The sequence below is a fragment of the Saimiri boliviensis genome, chromosome 17 (assembly GCF_048565385.1).
Source record: "Saimiri boliviensis isolate mSaiBol1 chromosome 17, mSaiBol1.pri, whole genome shotgun sequence".
Taxonomy (NCBI): Eukaryota; Metazoa; Chordata; class Mammalia; order Primates; family Cebidae; genus Saimiri; species Saimiri boliviensis.
The window spans coordinates 41,629,554-41,645,861 of record NC_133465.1 but is presented as its reverse complement, the minus strand read 5'-3'; the positions used below and the strand labels follow the sequence as shown (position 1 = coordinate 41,645,861).

Genomic DNA, 16,308 nt, shown 5'->3' with positions numbered 1-16,308 from the left:
CCCCCGCAGCTTTGAGTTTATACAATAAACGGAAACGTCCTTTAAACAATCAGGCAACGAAGAGGTTAAATCTAATCTCAGCAACCTGATGGATTCTGTGGGGGGGGGGGGTTCCTTTCTCGAATCTAGAAATTAAAACGACCGGGAAGGGAATTTTTCCTAAGGTAAAGATGAGATCCATTTACATCAACTGTCAGGCTTCTGCCCCAAACAAGAATGGCGACCCACGCCCACAATGAGTGCCACTCACGTAACTAAAAATGGCTGGCCCCGGATTCCACCACGGGAGTCATTTTCTGCCCAACTTCAAAATGGCGCCCACTAGCTTCATCAAAAGGATCGAAGCTCCCAGCACTCTCTTTGGCCCGTAACATCAGGTGACGCGAGACCCAACCGGAAGTGAAGGAAAAAGCGCTTCAGCCCGCGGCGCCTGCGCAGAACGCTTCAGACGCTGAGAGGCAGGAGGCACTAGGGATCGTCCGCAGGATTGGGACTGCTACAGAGGCCGCCACGGAGCCCGCCGGAGCCACCGTTCCTGCTGCTGCTGCCGCCGCTGCCCGAATCGGAACCGTCGGGCTGCAGCCGCCAGCAATGCCGCGAAGGAAGGTGAGAAACGGGAGAGGAGGGATGGCGGGTTTCTAAGGACAGTCGATTGAGCACCGTGACGCAGTTGACCACGCCTCACAGTGCTTGGGTCCCAACTTCCCGCTCCCCTGAACCTTGCTTAGCCACCCTCTCTTCCGTCCATACCCAACAGAAAAATGTGGGCCCGACCCTGGCCTCGGCCTTTGCTCGCAACTATTCCCGCCCTCTGCTTGCCTGGATCGGAGGCGTTCTTATTGTTAATTGGTCGCTGAAACGTCTGGAAGCAAATTGATTGGCTGGTGACGCCGCCTGTTTGGGCTCAACGGTCACCTCCCCGCGTGCGGGGGCGGTGTCTGGCTCGGGCCCCAGCGCTCTACCATTGGCTGGAGAGAACGATCCCTCTTCTCCTGATTGGCCGGGATTGGCAGTCTGTCCCGTGGGGGCGCGGCTTAGCCGGACCTCGATTGGGTGGGCCGAATCCCTGCCTTTCCGAGTGGAGACGCTGATAGGTGGAGAGGCGGGGTTTTGGAGGCCTCGTTCCTTTCCAGGTGTGGGGCACAACAAAGCGGACTGAGTTTTGGGAAGGCAGCGCCCACTCCCAGGGGAACCTACTCAGGCCGGTTGCCTCCAAGCCATAAGCTTTCCTTATTTGCTAGTTCGGCAGCGCGAAGAAAATGCAGTTGGTAAAAACGAACAACTTACAGAATTAGAAGGGGCTTAAGAGATCACCCAGGAATGGCGCTGTCCCTTTTTGCAGCTGAACTAACGGAGGTCCATGGAATGCCGCAAGCCACTCAGGCAGTGGCAGATCCGGAATATAGAACAAATCTAACTCAATTCAACAAACGTCTATTGACTGCTTTCTGCTGAGTAGTTGCTAAAGGTTCAGAAATTAATTAGACGTGATCCCCGGCTTAAGGATATCGCAACCCAGTAGGAGAAAACAGACATGAATAACTTTACAAGGATCTAGTAAGTTCTCTGCTTGGAGGTGTATACAGAGTGTTACGGGAAGGAAGTGAAGGAGCAGTTAAATCTGTTCTGGAGTACAATGGGAGGTATATTGGTGAAAGCCACATCGAAGAGGTGAGTTCCATTATCAAGCCAGGAAGGAACAAGTCTCACGTCAAGGCTTTAAATAGCTAGGTAATTGGACTATAATGGTGACTTTTAAGATTCCCCCTTCATTTAGCCATTTTCTGTGATTCCTGCTCATTCCCCAGGAGGTTACCCTTGAGTTATTTGGAAAGCTGGGTGGTGTTCTTGCTCATTTCAGTAGAAATCTTTCTCTTCACAGAGGTATTTCGTGTTGAAAATGTACACTTTTTAATGTCTCCTAAAATGACCCCAGCTGGTATGTGTATGTGTATATGTGTGTGTGTGTATATATATATATATATATTTTTTTTTTTTTTTTTCTTTTCTTTTTTTTTTTTTTTTTTAGACGGAGTTTTATTCTTGTTGCCCAGGCTGGAGTGCAATGGTGTGATCTCCGCTCATTGCAGCCTCCGCCTCCCAGATTCAAGCGATTCTCCTGCCTCAGTCTCCCTAGTAGCTGGGATTACAGGAGGATGCCCACGATACCTAGCTAATTTTTGTATTTTCAGTGGAGATGGGGTTTCACCGTGTTGGTCAGGCTGGTTTTGAACTCCTGACCTCAGGTGATCCACCCACCTCTGCCTCCCAAAGTGCTGGGATTACAGGCATGAGCCACCTCGCCCAGGTGGTTGAGGCTCACCAAATGCAGGAATAATATTGGTGCCTTGAAATAGGGCCACAGTCCCCTTTCTTAATTTCCCAAATAACAGGTTCTTGAAAATGTACATTTTTTAGTAGCCTGTTTGGTGGCAAACCTGTCTTAATCTGTCCTGAGGCTACTTTGGGCTTTTAGGTGTCTCATTTAGTGTGACTGACTATATCTTTGCTGCAGTTGTTATTGGGTATTATTTGCAGGATATATGCAAAGTACCCCACTTCTAAAATTCCGGAAACATTACAAATTCTAAACACAGCTGGCCTCAGGGTTTTGAATAAAGAATTGGGACTCACAGTGTGAATCTTTGTATTGTTTTTAGCAAATACTCTTTGGTTTCTGGTTTTGTAAAGGGTATAGTGTTAGAGCTCAATTGAGAAAAGTTATCTTTATGGCTAAGAACTCCTCAAGAGGATAATAATTAGCAAATAATTGTTCATTGAAAAAAAGGTTTCAAAAAGAACTGTTTTTAAATACCCATGAGTCTTCATATGCAAGCTGCCTTTTTTGGAAGATAGATGGCTTTCATGTGGAGAAACTTCAAGGATAGATGGCATACACACCAACAGTTTTTATCTTTTTCTGCTTAAATTCTTTTGGGATCAGAGTTCTGGTCCATGATATTTTGAAATAGTATATATGGTTTTAAAAAAATGTGATAGCTTTTCATGGAGACATTGAATAAAAGCTACTCTAAAGTTAAGTGAGGTCCAGCACCAATGATTTTCTCACTACAGTAGACCTTTTTTTGTGATACTGATTTCCAAATGGTCTTGGTTCAGACTTAGTGCTAATACAGTAAGAATTAATTCTCTTCATGCCGGGCGTGGTAGCTCACATCTGTAATCCCAACACTTTGGGAGGCCTGACCAACATGGTGAAACCCCGTCTCTACTAAAAATACAAAAATTAGCTGAGGGTGGTGGCAGACTCCTGTAGACCAGTCAGAAGGCTGAGGCAGGAGAATTGCTTGAACCCTGGAGGCGGAGGTTGAGCTGAGATTGCGACATTGTTCTCCAGCCTGGGCAACAAGAGCCAATGAAACTCTACCTCAAAAAAAAAAAAAAAAAAAAAAATTCTCTTAATTTGTTTAACAAAAATTTCTTATTTGTAGTTTATTCCGTTTAAGAGTTCTAAATAAAGTTGCCTGAGGGTTGGGAGGATGGGAAATTTTTGTGGAATCCTTTCTTAGGTTTGAAAACTTAGGTGTTTTCAGTGTCACAGCGTTTATTTTCAGTGTTAATACAAACCCTCAGACCAAATGCTACTGTGCTAATGTTTGGATTTATGGTATTGCAGAGGAATGCAGGCAGTAGTTCAGATGGAACCGAAGATTCCGATTTTTCTACAGATCTTGAGCACACAGACAGTTCAGAAAGTGATGGCACATCCCGACGATCTGCTCGAGTCACTCGCTCCTCAGCCAGGCTAAGCCAGAGTTCTCAAGGTAAAAAATCTTCATTTTTTCCTTACCACTCCTCACATCTGGCTGTCCATCACATTATTTTACTAGGTAATGTGGAAACTGGTCCCTTGGCTTGGTGTAGATGACAGTGCACCGGATGATTGGTAAAGTGTAGAGTGAATGCAGAGTTGTTAGGTTGTTTTTTTTTTTTTTTTTTTTTTTTTTTTGAGACGGAGTTTCGCTCTTGTTACCCAGGCTGGAGTGCAATGGCGCGATCTCGGCTCACCGCAACCTCTGCCTCCTGGGTTCAGGCAATTCTCCTGCCTCAGCCTCCTGAGTAGCTGGGACTACAGGCGTGCGCCACCATGCCCAGCTAATTTTTGTATTTTTAGTAGAGACGGGGTTTCACCATGTTGACCAGGATGGTCTCGATCTCTTGACCTCGTGATCCACCCGCCTCGGCCTCCCAAAGTGCTGGGATTACAGGCGTGAGCCACTGTGCCCGGCCAGTTGTCAGGTCTTTAACCATGCTTCTGTCGGGGGCTGCTATCCAATTTGTAGACTCAAAGGAACTGTGAATGGTATAATGGATAAACACACATGTATGTCTCGAGCCTTTTTTTTTTTTTTCTGTAGAGACGGGGTTTCACCATATTGGTCAGGCTGGTCCTGAAGTCCTGACCTCAGATGATCCACTTGCCTTGGCCTCCCAAAGTGCTGGGATTACAGGCGTGAGCCACCGTGCCCAGCCGAGTCTTTTTTTTTTTTTTTTTTTTTTTTTTTGAGATCGCAGTGTCTCTAGTAAAATGGGAATGTTATCCCTGCACTTTCTGTTTGAATGGTTTAGGCTTAGGGACTTGAAGTACAGATGGTATCTGACTTATGGTGGTTTGATTTAATGATTTTTTTTTTTTCACTTTACTGTGGTACAAAAGCAATATGTATTCGGTAGAAACTTTTCAAATTTTGAATTTCAGTCTTTTTCTGGGGTGGCGATATGTGGCCCACCTATTTTCTCATGATGCTGAGCAGTGGCAATGAGCTATAACTCCCAGTTGGCCATTTGATCGTGAGGGTAAACCGTTACTCTTCAGTATACTATCTTTAATAAATTAGATGCAGTATTCAACACCTTATTAAAAATAGGCCTTGTGTTAGACGATTGTTCACAACTATAGGCTAATGTGTTTAGAGCTTGTTTAAGGTAGCATAGGCTAAGCTATGATGTTCTGTAGGTGAGGTGTGTAAATGCTTTTTTTTTTTTTTTTTTTAATCTGCAGACAGGGTCTTGTACTCTGTTGCACAGGTTGGAATGCAGTGGTGCGATCTTGGTTCACTGCAGCCTTGACCTCCTTGGCTCAAGCAATCCTCCCACCTCAGCCTCCTGAGTAGCTGGGACTACAGGTGTGCGCCACCATGCCTACCTAATTTTCATTGTTTTTTATAGAGATAAGGTCTCACTATGTTGTCCAGGTTGGTCTCAAACTCCTGGACTCAAGCAGTCCTTCCACCTTGGCTGCCCAAAGTGCTGGGGATATAGGTGTGAGCTCCCATGTTCAGCCTATAAATACATTTTTTAAAATAAACAGATTTTTTAAAATAAATGCATTTTGAACTCACAGTACTTCAACTTACGATAGTTTATAAAGACTTCACCCCATTATAAGTCAAAGACCATCCTTAGTCCTTTAGACCTGTTATTGGTGGCGGCCAGTACTTCTAAAACCATGTTTAATTCTGGAATGTAATCCAGTACACACTTGATAGATATAAACAGTTGTACCAAAATATCAGTGTGGAAATACATAATTTTGCTTTGGTAATAAAGAATTGAGAATCTTGGGGTTGTCCCTCTAGTGCATTTAGGCATTTGGGCTTAGATTTGGAGGGTACCCTGGACCCCTCCTGGCTCTGCTCTGGTATTCCTTGAGGAGGAAAGAAAGTTGCAGCTAATACGGAAAGCTGATGATCCATAGGTGATAATAGATTAAGAGCAAAAAAAATGTAACATGTTTTGAGCACTTCAACGATGTTGCTTTAGTTACTATTTTTTTGAGATGAGTCTTGCTCTCTGTTGCCAGGCTGGAGTGCAGTGGCATTATCTTGGCTCACTGCAACCTCTGCCTCCTGGGTTCAAGCGATTCTCCTGCCTCAGCCTCTTGAGTAGCTGGGACTACAGGTGTGTGCCACCATGCCCAACTAATTTTTGTATTTTTAGTAGAGATTTTACCATGTTGGCCAAGGTGGTCTCGATCTCTTGACCTTGTGATCTGCCCACCTCGGCTTCCCCAAGTGCTGGGATTACAGGTATGAGCCACCACGCCCAGCCACTTTGGTTATTTTTATGAGTATGCTGCACAATCGGAGGCAAACCATCAGTTTTTGAAGCAAGAAATTGGGAATATTCTCTTTAACAACTGTTCCTGGCTTTGTTTTTGAATTTAGGATTTTAGCTAAAGTATTGGTGTTGTTTCTTGATTTCTCAAGCTTTAAGTTTTTACCACAATGAGACTATGGTTAAATAACTACTATAACTCAAGCACTATGTTATGTACTGGGAACCATGATAGAAAAATCACAGTTTTTATCCTCAAGGATCTTACAGTTCAGTGCAAGATATAGGTATGAAAATTGATCATGGGAGTACATTATGGCAAGGGCTGTGAGAGGGGTTTGCATAGAGTACTTCAGAAGCCCAGAGGTGGGGCAGCGAACTTAGGTCAACACTCCCGCAATGATGAAGTCTTTGGTGTTTTTTTTTTTTTGTTTTTTTTTTTTTTTGAGATGGAATCTCGCTCTGTTGCCCAACCTGGAGTGCAGTTGCATCATTTTGGCTCACTGCAGCTTCTGCCTCCCGGGTTCAAGTAATTCTGCCTCAGCCTCCCAAATAGCTGAGATTACAGGCGAGCACCAACATCTCTGGCCTTGCTTTATATTTTTAGTAGAGACAGGGTTTTGCCATGTTGTCCAGGCTGATCTTGAACTCCTGACCTCAAATGATTTGCCCACTTTGGCCTCCCAAAGTTCTGGGATTACAGGCATGAACCACCATGCAGGGCCTTACAGTGACATCTTAAAGGCTCTAATAGGAATTTACGAGTAGAGGGGAATATGTTATTCCCATTTTTGGCAGACGGAACAGCATGTCTTAAGGAAAAGACATAATATTCTTAGAAAGTATAATTGACCATGCCCTAGACACCTGAAAACTAAATATTCAAAACCGCTAGGAAATGCATAAGCGCTGGGTCTCTTTCTAGTTATTATACCTGGTGACCAGAGTTGCACATCTCCAGGGGCACCATTTACAATGTCATCAGTGTAAGGTGGTCCTCCCGAGAGGAAAATGTAGATCATATTGTGAAAGGAGGCCCCTGGAGGTGTACAGACTGATGACCTTGGTTTATGCTAACTTTGCTCACCCAAAAGCTTGGGAACTTACAGTTTTCTTTGGGGAATCTGTAACAATTCTTCAGATTTTTTTGTTTTTAATATATATGTTGGGGGTGCATAGCTATGAGAGAGTGAAGCTGGCACCGCACCCTGGTATGTACATCCTGCCCTCCAAAAATGAAAAGAAGTTAATTAAAATAAAATATACTTTAGAGAGGATTTTGAATGTTCTCACCACAAAGAAATGACAAGTATCTGAGATATGGATATGCTAATTATCTTGATTTTATCATTACACAATGTATATGTCTTATCAGAACATCAGAGTATATTCCATAAATATGTCATATTGTGTCAATTAAAAACAAAACTAAAACATATCTATTAAAAAATATGCTATAATTTCAGCTTTGAATTTCTTTTATTTCCTTTGTCATCAGGTTGGGGATATAAAAGGTTTGCTGAGTGCCTCAGAATAGGTTTTTCCATCCAAAAAAACATAAAATACTGTATTCCTGCTTTACCTTTATGAATTTATTATGGTTGTGCCAGAGAGGATAATCAGAAAGAATGTATTGGCGCCTTAAGAAAGGAAATCGGCCGGGCGCGGTGGCTCAAGCCTGTAATCCCAGCACTTTGGGAGGCCGAGGCGGGTGGATCACGAGGTCAAGAGATCGAGACCATCCTAGTCAACATGGTGAAACCCCGTCTCTACTAATGGTGCAAAAAATTAGCTGAGCATGGTGGCGTGTGCCTGTAATCCCAGCTACTCCGGAGGCTGAGGCAGGAGAATTGCCTGAACCCAGGAGGCGGAGGTTGCGGTGAGCCGAGATCGCGCCATTGCACTCCAGCCTGGGTAACAAGAGCGAAACTCCGTCTCAAAAAAAAAAAAAAAGAAAGGAAATCGTTGTGTTTGTTATTACATCTTTAGCAATAGAATATATGTTTTATGATGGGTTAGAAAAAGGGAAGAATGAATGAGAAGATGCACCTAATATTTATAAAGCACTGTGTACCACGGATCATGTTAAGTGCTTTACATGCATTATCTCACCTATTCCTTACCACAACTGATGAGGAATGTGCTACTAGTATTTTCCCCCCACCCCCCACACTTTTTTTTTTCCAGCCAAGAGTTTTGCTCTTGTTGCCCAGGCTGGAGTGCAGTGATACGACCTGGGCTCACCACAGCCTCCACCTCTTGGGTTCAAATGATTCTCCTGCTTCAGCCTCCCAAATACACAGTTAGCTGGGATCACAGACATGCGCCACCACACCCAGCTAATTATGTATTTTTAGTAGAGACGAGATTTCTCCATGTTGGTCAGGCTGGTCTTGAACTCCCAACCTCAGGTGATCTGTCCGTCTCGGCCTCCCAAAGTGTTGGGATTACAGGTGTGAGCCACCATGCCTGGCCTAGTATTTTCCTTTTCAATAGGTCAGGAAACAGCCTTGGAGAAAATAATTTGCTCAAGACGCCCCAGCTAGTTGTTATGGTAGAAAGCAGTTGAATCAACTTCAGTCATAATTCCAGAACCTAAACTATTTTTTTTTTTATTTTTTTTTTGTTTATTTTATTTATTTATTTATTTTTTTTGAGACGGAGTTTCGCTCTTGTTACCCAGGCTGGAGTGCAATGGTGCGATCTCGGCTCACCGCAACCTCCGCCTCCTGGGCTCAGGCAATTCTCCTGCCTCAGCCTCCTGAGTAGCTGGGATTACAGGCACGCACCACCATGCCCAGCTAACTTTTTGTATTTTTAGTAGAGATGGGGTTTCACCTTGTTGACCAGGATGGTCTCGATCTCTTGACCTCGTGATCCACCCGCCTCGGCCTCCCAAAGTGCTGGGATTACAGGCTTGAGCCACCACGCCCGGCCCAGAACCTAAACTATTAATGCTGTACCCTATTACACTCTATACCTGAGTTAGGCTCTTTTGCTGATATTTTATTTAATTAAATAGATATTTTAAGGCTTTGTTGGATTTTGTGAAACATGAAGAGGAGGAGGAGCTACATTCTAATAAATCATATGGATAGGAAGTAAAACAGATTTCCATCTTTTTTCTTTATTTTCTTTTAAAATTGGGATCAGATTCCAGCCCTGTTCGAAATTTGCAGTCTTTTGGTACCGAAGAGCCCGCTTATTCTACCAGAAGAGTGACCCGTAGTCAGCAGCAGCCTACCCCAGTGACACCGAAAAAATATCCTCTTCGGCAGACTCGTTCATCTGGCTCGGAAACTGAGCAAGTGGTTGATTTTTCAGATAGAGGTGAGTGGGTATGGTATGACTTAGACCTATTACAGAGCATCTGGGTGAATTTCTTTTTTTTTTTTTTGAGACGGAGTTTCGCTCTTGTTACCCAGGCTGGAGTGCAACGGTGCGATCTCAGCTCACCGCAACCTCCGCTTCCTGGGTTCAGGCAGTTCTCCTGCCTCAGCCTCCTGAGTAGCTGGAATTACAGGCACGCGCCACCATGCCCAGCTAATTTTTTGTATTTTTAGTAGAGACGGGGTTTCACCATGTTGACCGGAATGGTTTCGATCTCTTGACCTCGTGATCCACCCGCCTCGGCCTCCCAAAGTGCTGGGATTACAGGCTTGAGCCACTGCGCCCGGCCATGAATTTCTTTTTAAGGAGGCCTTGTGGCCACTGCAGATGCATGCCTAATACTTGAGCTAGATGAATGCTGTTTATTGCTTCCTTTCTTATGTCTTCTTGAGGACAGTTTGCTATCAGAGTATTCTCAAGGTCCAGAGGAGCTGGAGTATATTAAATCAGACCTGTAACAGGAAAAAGAGACTGGGCCTTCTCAACCACAGATGAAAAGGGCTTGAAGCAGACCTTCTTATAGCCATACATAGTCCATTTATCTCCAATTATTTATTTTTTGAGACAGAATCTCGCTCTGTAGCCCAAGCTGGAGTGCAATGGTGCGATCTCAGCTCACTGCAACTTCTGCTTCCAGGTTCAAGCGATTCTCCTGCGTCAAACTCCTGAGTGGCTGAGATTAAACGGCCGCCACCACGCCCAGCTAATTTTTGTATTTTTAGTAGAGATGGGGTTTCACCGGGTTGGCCAGGCTGGTCTTGAACTCCTGACCTCAGGTGATCCATCTGCCTTGGCCTCCCAAAGTGCTGGGATTACAGTTGTGAGCCACTGCACCCGGCCGAAGCAGACTTTCTTATAGCCATACTTCTCAGTCCATTTATCTCTCAATTTCTCAGTGCAGAGGTTACAGACTGGTGAACTACTTCTAGCCTGTCCACATGGTTGGTTGGTTTGCTGGCACAGTGTTTAAAATTTTTAAAATTTGTTGCTAGTATTTGAAAGCACAGTGATTTCCTATGAAAACCTGGATTAATAGTTTATTTTAAACAGTGAAAAGATCTGGGAACACTGGGTGGCCAGTCACCCATAGTAATAATTGGCTGGAGTTGAATAGCAGTTCTCCCCTTTAGATGGACAATGAGCTGTCTATTTGGCCTTGCTGAGTCCCTGTAGGCATTTGGTTTGCAATTCCTGATTGAGAATCTGGAATTTCAAGATTGAATTGTTAGACTACCAACAGGTTCACTCGAGTCAATAAGTCCATTCACACCTTAAATCTGTTCAGTGTCATCCAGAAGGACAATCACTTTCACTTATCTCCTGTACTATGTATCTCCTGGAAGGAAAGTGGGATAGTAATGTTTTTAAAATTTATTTCCATCCAGTTTTGATTATCCATGTTTAGCCACTCAGGAGAAACACAGATAGGTGTAATGGGTAAAGTCCACATTTCATTTTAATCAGAATTTAAAGTTGTACAAAAGGAGTGGTGTAGTAGTGCCTCTTCATTTTCCATTTAGCCTTCTAGCAGTTGAGTAGCTAAAAGTGTTACTGGTTGAATCATAGAAAGAGGATTTGGGAAGCCCATAAACTCTTCTGAATAGTAAACCTCTAGATAAATGAACCCCACTCATAACTTCTACCTTTTGCTTTAGAAACAAAAAATACGGCTGATCATGATGAATCACCACCTCGAACTCCAACTGGAAACGCACCTTCTTCTGAGTCTGACATAGACATCTCCAGCCCCAATGTGTCTCATGATGAGAGCATTGCCAAGGACATGTCCCTGAAGGACTCAGGCAGTGATCTCTCTCATCGCCCCAAGCGCCGTCGCTTCCATGAAAGCTACAACTTCAATATGAAGTGTCCGACACCCGGCTGTAACTCTCTAGGTCAGTGTGCCCCAGCTTTATGACATCCTTTGTTCTGAGGTTCTCTCTCCCAGCATCATCTAGAAGTGTTTTGTGTTCTGTTGGGATTTAGCTCCTAGGCTCTTCAGTGGTCATGTGCTGAGTGCTAATGAGTTGTTCCCTTGAATAAAAGCATTTCTCTTCTTGGCCTGTGGTCCATAGTAATAGAACTGGTTTTTCGAGAGCTTTTCCCAGTAAAAAAAATTCCCTCCTTTTCCCAGCAAAAACAAAAACTATCTCAAAATACCTTGTTGTGTGGCACAAAGCTTGTACTCAGTGAGGGCTACTTAAGGGTCAGCTAGTGCAGAATAGTGGTTGCATGGCCATAGCTGTTAAGGTAATGAGAAAAACATTTCCTGTCAAGAGGCTGTGAAATTAAGAGTATGCATGAGACCCTGGCCTTCTGTAACTAGTAATTTTACGTCTTGTGCTTTGTGTACTTAATAAGTATAAACAAGATAAAATATTTCTTCTGTGATAAATAAGTATTGTACTGTTTTCTCATGCGTTTTACCCCTTAGTGAATTACTTTAGAGATTCTTTTAGTGGTTTGAACCTTATTTGTGCACCTTCAGTGAGCTGAAGTGCAAATATTGGGCTTAAGCTTTTGTTTGGAGTTGGAAGATGCTGATTGGGAGATAAGGGGCCTTTCACTACTGGGTCTGCTTCTCAAATTCACCCTTTGCATGTGGCCATCAAGTTTGAAAAAATGGTAGAACAGAGTGAGTTGCTGCTTGGTAGGCCAACAGTAAGTACATTTTCTGTAGTGGTTTCTTTGTTTGTTTTTATAGAGAGACAGGGGTCTTACTTTGTTGCCCAGGCAGGGTGCAGTGGTGTGATCATAGCTCACTGTGGTCTCAACTCCTGGGCTCAAGTGATCCTCCCATCTCAGCCTCCCAAATAGCTGAGACTACAGGCACATGCCTTAAAGCTTGGCTTTTTTTTTTTTTCTCCTTATTTTTTAGGGGTGAGGTTCTTGATGTGTTGTTCAGGTTGGTCTTCAACTCCTGGGCTCAAGTGATCCTCCCTACTCAGCCTGTTGAGTAGCTGGGACTACAAGTGTGAGCCACCATGCCCAGTGTTTTTCTGTAGTGTTTAATTAATTTGGATCATTTCCTGGTTTTAGCAGGAGTTTCTCAGATAATTTCATGCCATCAAAATAAATAAATACAGTAAAGTTCTCCTGAACTCCATACCAGTTGTCACTCAAAGAAGATAATTGTTTCAGGCCTTCATCGATTTCCTTGGAATAAATAGTGAAAAACTAAGAAAGACAACATATTGCACTAGCATAAGAGATGATGGCTAATGTGCTTTAAGAGTTTTAGGGGATCTACTTGCCGTGCTGCAAGAAAAGGAATTTTCCTCAGCTTCTGCTTGTTACTAAACATGCATTGCTAAATTGTTCCTTTTATATATTATATTTGGCCAGTCATTCAGCAGATACTTTACTGAATATCGGTCATCTGCTGGACACTGTTTTAAGTCATGAGGATGTAGCTGTGAACAAGTCAAAGTCTGTTCTTATGGAGCTTAGAGTCCAGCTAAGGAAGGCAAACAGACCAGATATATATCAACTGGAGATAAATGCTGTGAAGGAAAATAAAACTGGGAGTGCTGAGAGTAGGCCATTATTTGTATATGTACATATGTATACAGTTGGGTGTATACGTATATATGTATATGTGACACATATTTCTAGTTGGCTAGGGAAGGCTACTCTGATATGGTCACATTTGAGCAGAGACTTGCTGTTTGAAAGTTTGAGAATAAGCATTATTGTTAGGGAGAAAGGCAAGTGCAAAAGGCTCTAGGCAAGAGTATGGTTAACCAGTTTGAGGAACACTTAGAGGCCAATATACCTGGGGCAGAGTGACCAGAATGGAAAGGGAGAGACAGGTCAGAATAGGGCCTGATTGTGTTATTTATCCCGAGGAGTTAGCCTCTCAATGGGGTAGACCATAGGGTAAATAAAAAATACGTTGCATTAGAGGAATGTTTACTTTTATTTTATTTATTTATTTTGAGACAGAGTCTCACTCTGTAACCCAGCCTAGAGTGCAGTGGTGTGATCTCGGCTCACTGCAACCTCCACCTCCCAGTTTGAAGCAATTTTCATGCCCCAGGCACCTGAGCAGCTGAGGATTGCAGGCATGTGCCACCACACCTGGCTGATTTTTTTTTTATTTTTTATTTTTTTTTTGAGACGGAGTTTCGCTCTTGTTACCCAGGCTGGAGTGCAATGGCGCGATCTTGGCTCACTGCAACCTCCGCCTCCTGGGTTCAAGCAATTCCCCTGCCTCAGCCTCCTGAGTAACTGGGATTACAGGCACGCGCCACCATGCCCAGCTAATTTTTTGTATTTTTAGTAGAGACGGGGTTTCACCATGTTGACCAGGATGGTCTCGATCTCTCGACCTTGTGATCCACCCGCCTCGGCCTCCCAAAGTGGTGGGATTACAGGCTTGAGCCACTGCGCCCGGCCTGATTTTTTGTATTTTTTAATAGAGATGGGGTTTTGCCATGTTGGCTAGGCTGGTCTCAAATTCTTGCGCTCAAGTGAGAAAGTTTACTTTGACTTTGGTTTTAATGTATTGAACTTTAAAATTAAAGTATGAACCTGAGCTTCCCAAGTATTCTTGTTTATGAGTCAGAGTCTCACTGTGTCATCTCGGCTGGAGTGCAGTGGTGTGATCTCAGCTCACTGAAACCTCTGCCTCCCAGGCTCAAGTGATCCTCCAACCTCAGCCTCCCGAGTGTCTGGGGCTACAGGTGCGCGCCACCACGCCCGGCTAATTTTTGTATTTTTAGTAGAGATAGGGTTTCACCATGTTGGTCAGGCTTGTCCCTGAGCTCGTGGTCCACCCACCTTGGCCTCCTAAAGTGCTGGGATTATAGGCAGGAGCCATTGCGCCTGGCCATGTTGGCTAGGCTGGTCTCAAACTCTTGGGCTCGAGTGAGAAAGTTCACTTTGACTTTGGTTTTTTTTTTTTTTTTTTTTTTTTGAGACGGAGTTTCACTCTTGTTACCCAGGCTGGAGTGCAATGGCGCGATCTCGGCTCACCGCAACCTCCGCCTCCTGGGTTCAGGCAATTCTCCTGCCTCAGCCTCCTGAGTAGCTGGGATTACAGGCACGCGCCACCATGCCCAGCTAATTTTTTGTATTTTTAGTAAAGACGGGGTTTCACCATGTTGACCAGGCTGGTCTCGATCTCTTGACCTTGTGATCCACCCGCCTCGGCCTCCCAAAGTGCTGGGATTACAGGCTTGAGCCACCGCGCCCGGCCCTGACTTTGGTTTTAATGTATTGGAACTTTGAAAAGTATGAACCTGAGCTTCCATAGTTTTCTTTGTTTTTGAGTCAGTCGCACTCTGTCACCTAGGCTGGAGTGCAGTGGTGTGATCTCAGCTCACTGAAACCTCCACCTCCCAGGCTCAAGTGATCCTCCAGCCCTCAAGTGTCTGGGGCTACAGGCACATGCCACCATGCCCAGCTAAGTTTTGTATTTTTTGTAGAGCGGGGGTTTCACCATGTTGCCCAGGCTGGTGTTGAACTCCTGGCTCAAGTGATCCTCCTACCTTGGCCTCCCAAAGTGTTGGAATTACAGGTGTGAGCCACAGTACTGGGCCTCAGAGTATTCTTGATCCTAGTCTATTCCTTAAGAGTATTATGTACTTATAAAAAAATTGAAACTCTATAGGAAACTTTAAAGAGCATAAGTCATAGAGAAACATACTACTTTCTAAGCCTGTCTTCTTTCTTGAGATTAAGTTTTCCCTCCTTTAACAGGACACCTTACAGGAAAACATGAGAGACATTTCTCCATCTCAGGATGCCCACTCTATCATAACCTCTCAGCTGACGAATGCAAGGTAATTGTGTTCTCATTTATTCAACATCCACTTATTGAGTGCTTACCATTTGCCAGGCACTTTGCTAAACACTGGGGATACAGTGGCCCACAGCAAGGGCAGGGTCCTTGTTCTTACATTGTAGTGGAGGAAACAAAAAACAACTGTGCTTTTTTTTAAACAAAAGTAGTTAAACAGGCAAAAGAATCGTAATATGTAATCAGTGCTTTGAAAGAAACTAACAAGGAGATTATGAAATATTTGGAACATCAGCCACTAGGTACATTGATATTTTCTATTGAAAATTGGCTTTGAAAACTGCTAGGGACTTAGTTCACTATGGGCTAATCTGCATAAATATGTGATCTTAATATTTATGCATTTGGGTCTCTTCTGATACATCTGTGAGGTCGTTTTGCTTTTAAAAACTTTTCATAATTCTTGTCCCCTTTTCTGTCCATTTCTGTGAAATACTTTTTGTTACTCTCAGTCACACCTACTCTTGGCTAATTTGTCTTTTAAATTCTGGAAACATAGCTCCTAAATAACCTTTGGGATTTTGAAATAACGTATTTAAGAGTAGAGACTCAGATCCTGTTTTGTATGTTCCTGTGTGGGCTGCTGTTCCCAAGGATGGAACCAAAGATCTAATTACGGGGAAGCAAGAGTGGAAAATGCTATTAATTAAATGGATTGCTCCGGTAGTATTGGACAGGTTACCTAAGCTGGTTAGACCAAAGTATTATTGTTGTTTTTGTTGTTGTTACTTTGCTCATGAGGCCAGGGTCACAGGTTTATTCCTGTCTGAGCCAGTTTCATTCTGAGGAAAGTTAGATTCCTTAGCTAACGTTAATTTCCCTTGAGTCAGGAATTTATTCTCTTATATACAGCTAGACCACAGGGGTGAAAGTTTCTTTCGTGTATTTAGTCTTTCAGCCAAGTAGTACTTTCCATGCTTACATGGATTTTAAGGTCTATGACCCTACTCTTACCTTTCTTCCTTCAAAATCTTGTTATAAGCAGCAGTTTCTTCTGCTCTGTGTAAAAGTAAGTTGTAGGTCCTCTCATTATTCTG

At 43.6% G+C, this 16,308-nt stretch overlaps 1 protein-coding gene across 2 annotated transcripts in view; it reads left to right on the top strand.

Moving 5' to 3' along the window:
* The first annotated feature begins 424 nt into the window (after positions 1-424).
* Positions 425-16,308, top strand: part of KAT7 (lysine acetyltransferase 7) — a 40,203-nt gene continuing 24,319 nt past the window's right edge. For both annotated transcript variants that reach the window (XM_039476753.2, XM_039476752.2), the window contains exons 1-5: positions 425-606; positions 3,638-3,785; positions 9,232-9,408; positions 11,124-11,363; positions 15,172-15,254. In XM_039476753.2, coding sequence (XP_039332687.1) covers positions 592-606; positions 3,638-3,785; positions 9,232-9,408; positions 11,124-11,363; positions 15,172-15,254 — 663 coding nt within the window. In that variant the 5' untranslated portion in view covers positions 425-591. The remainder of the gene's footprint in view (positions 607-3,637; positions 3,786-9,231; positions 9,409-11,123; positions 11,364-15,171; positions 15,255-16,308) is intronic.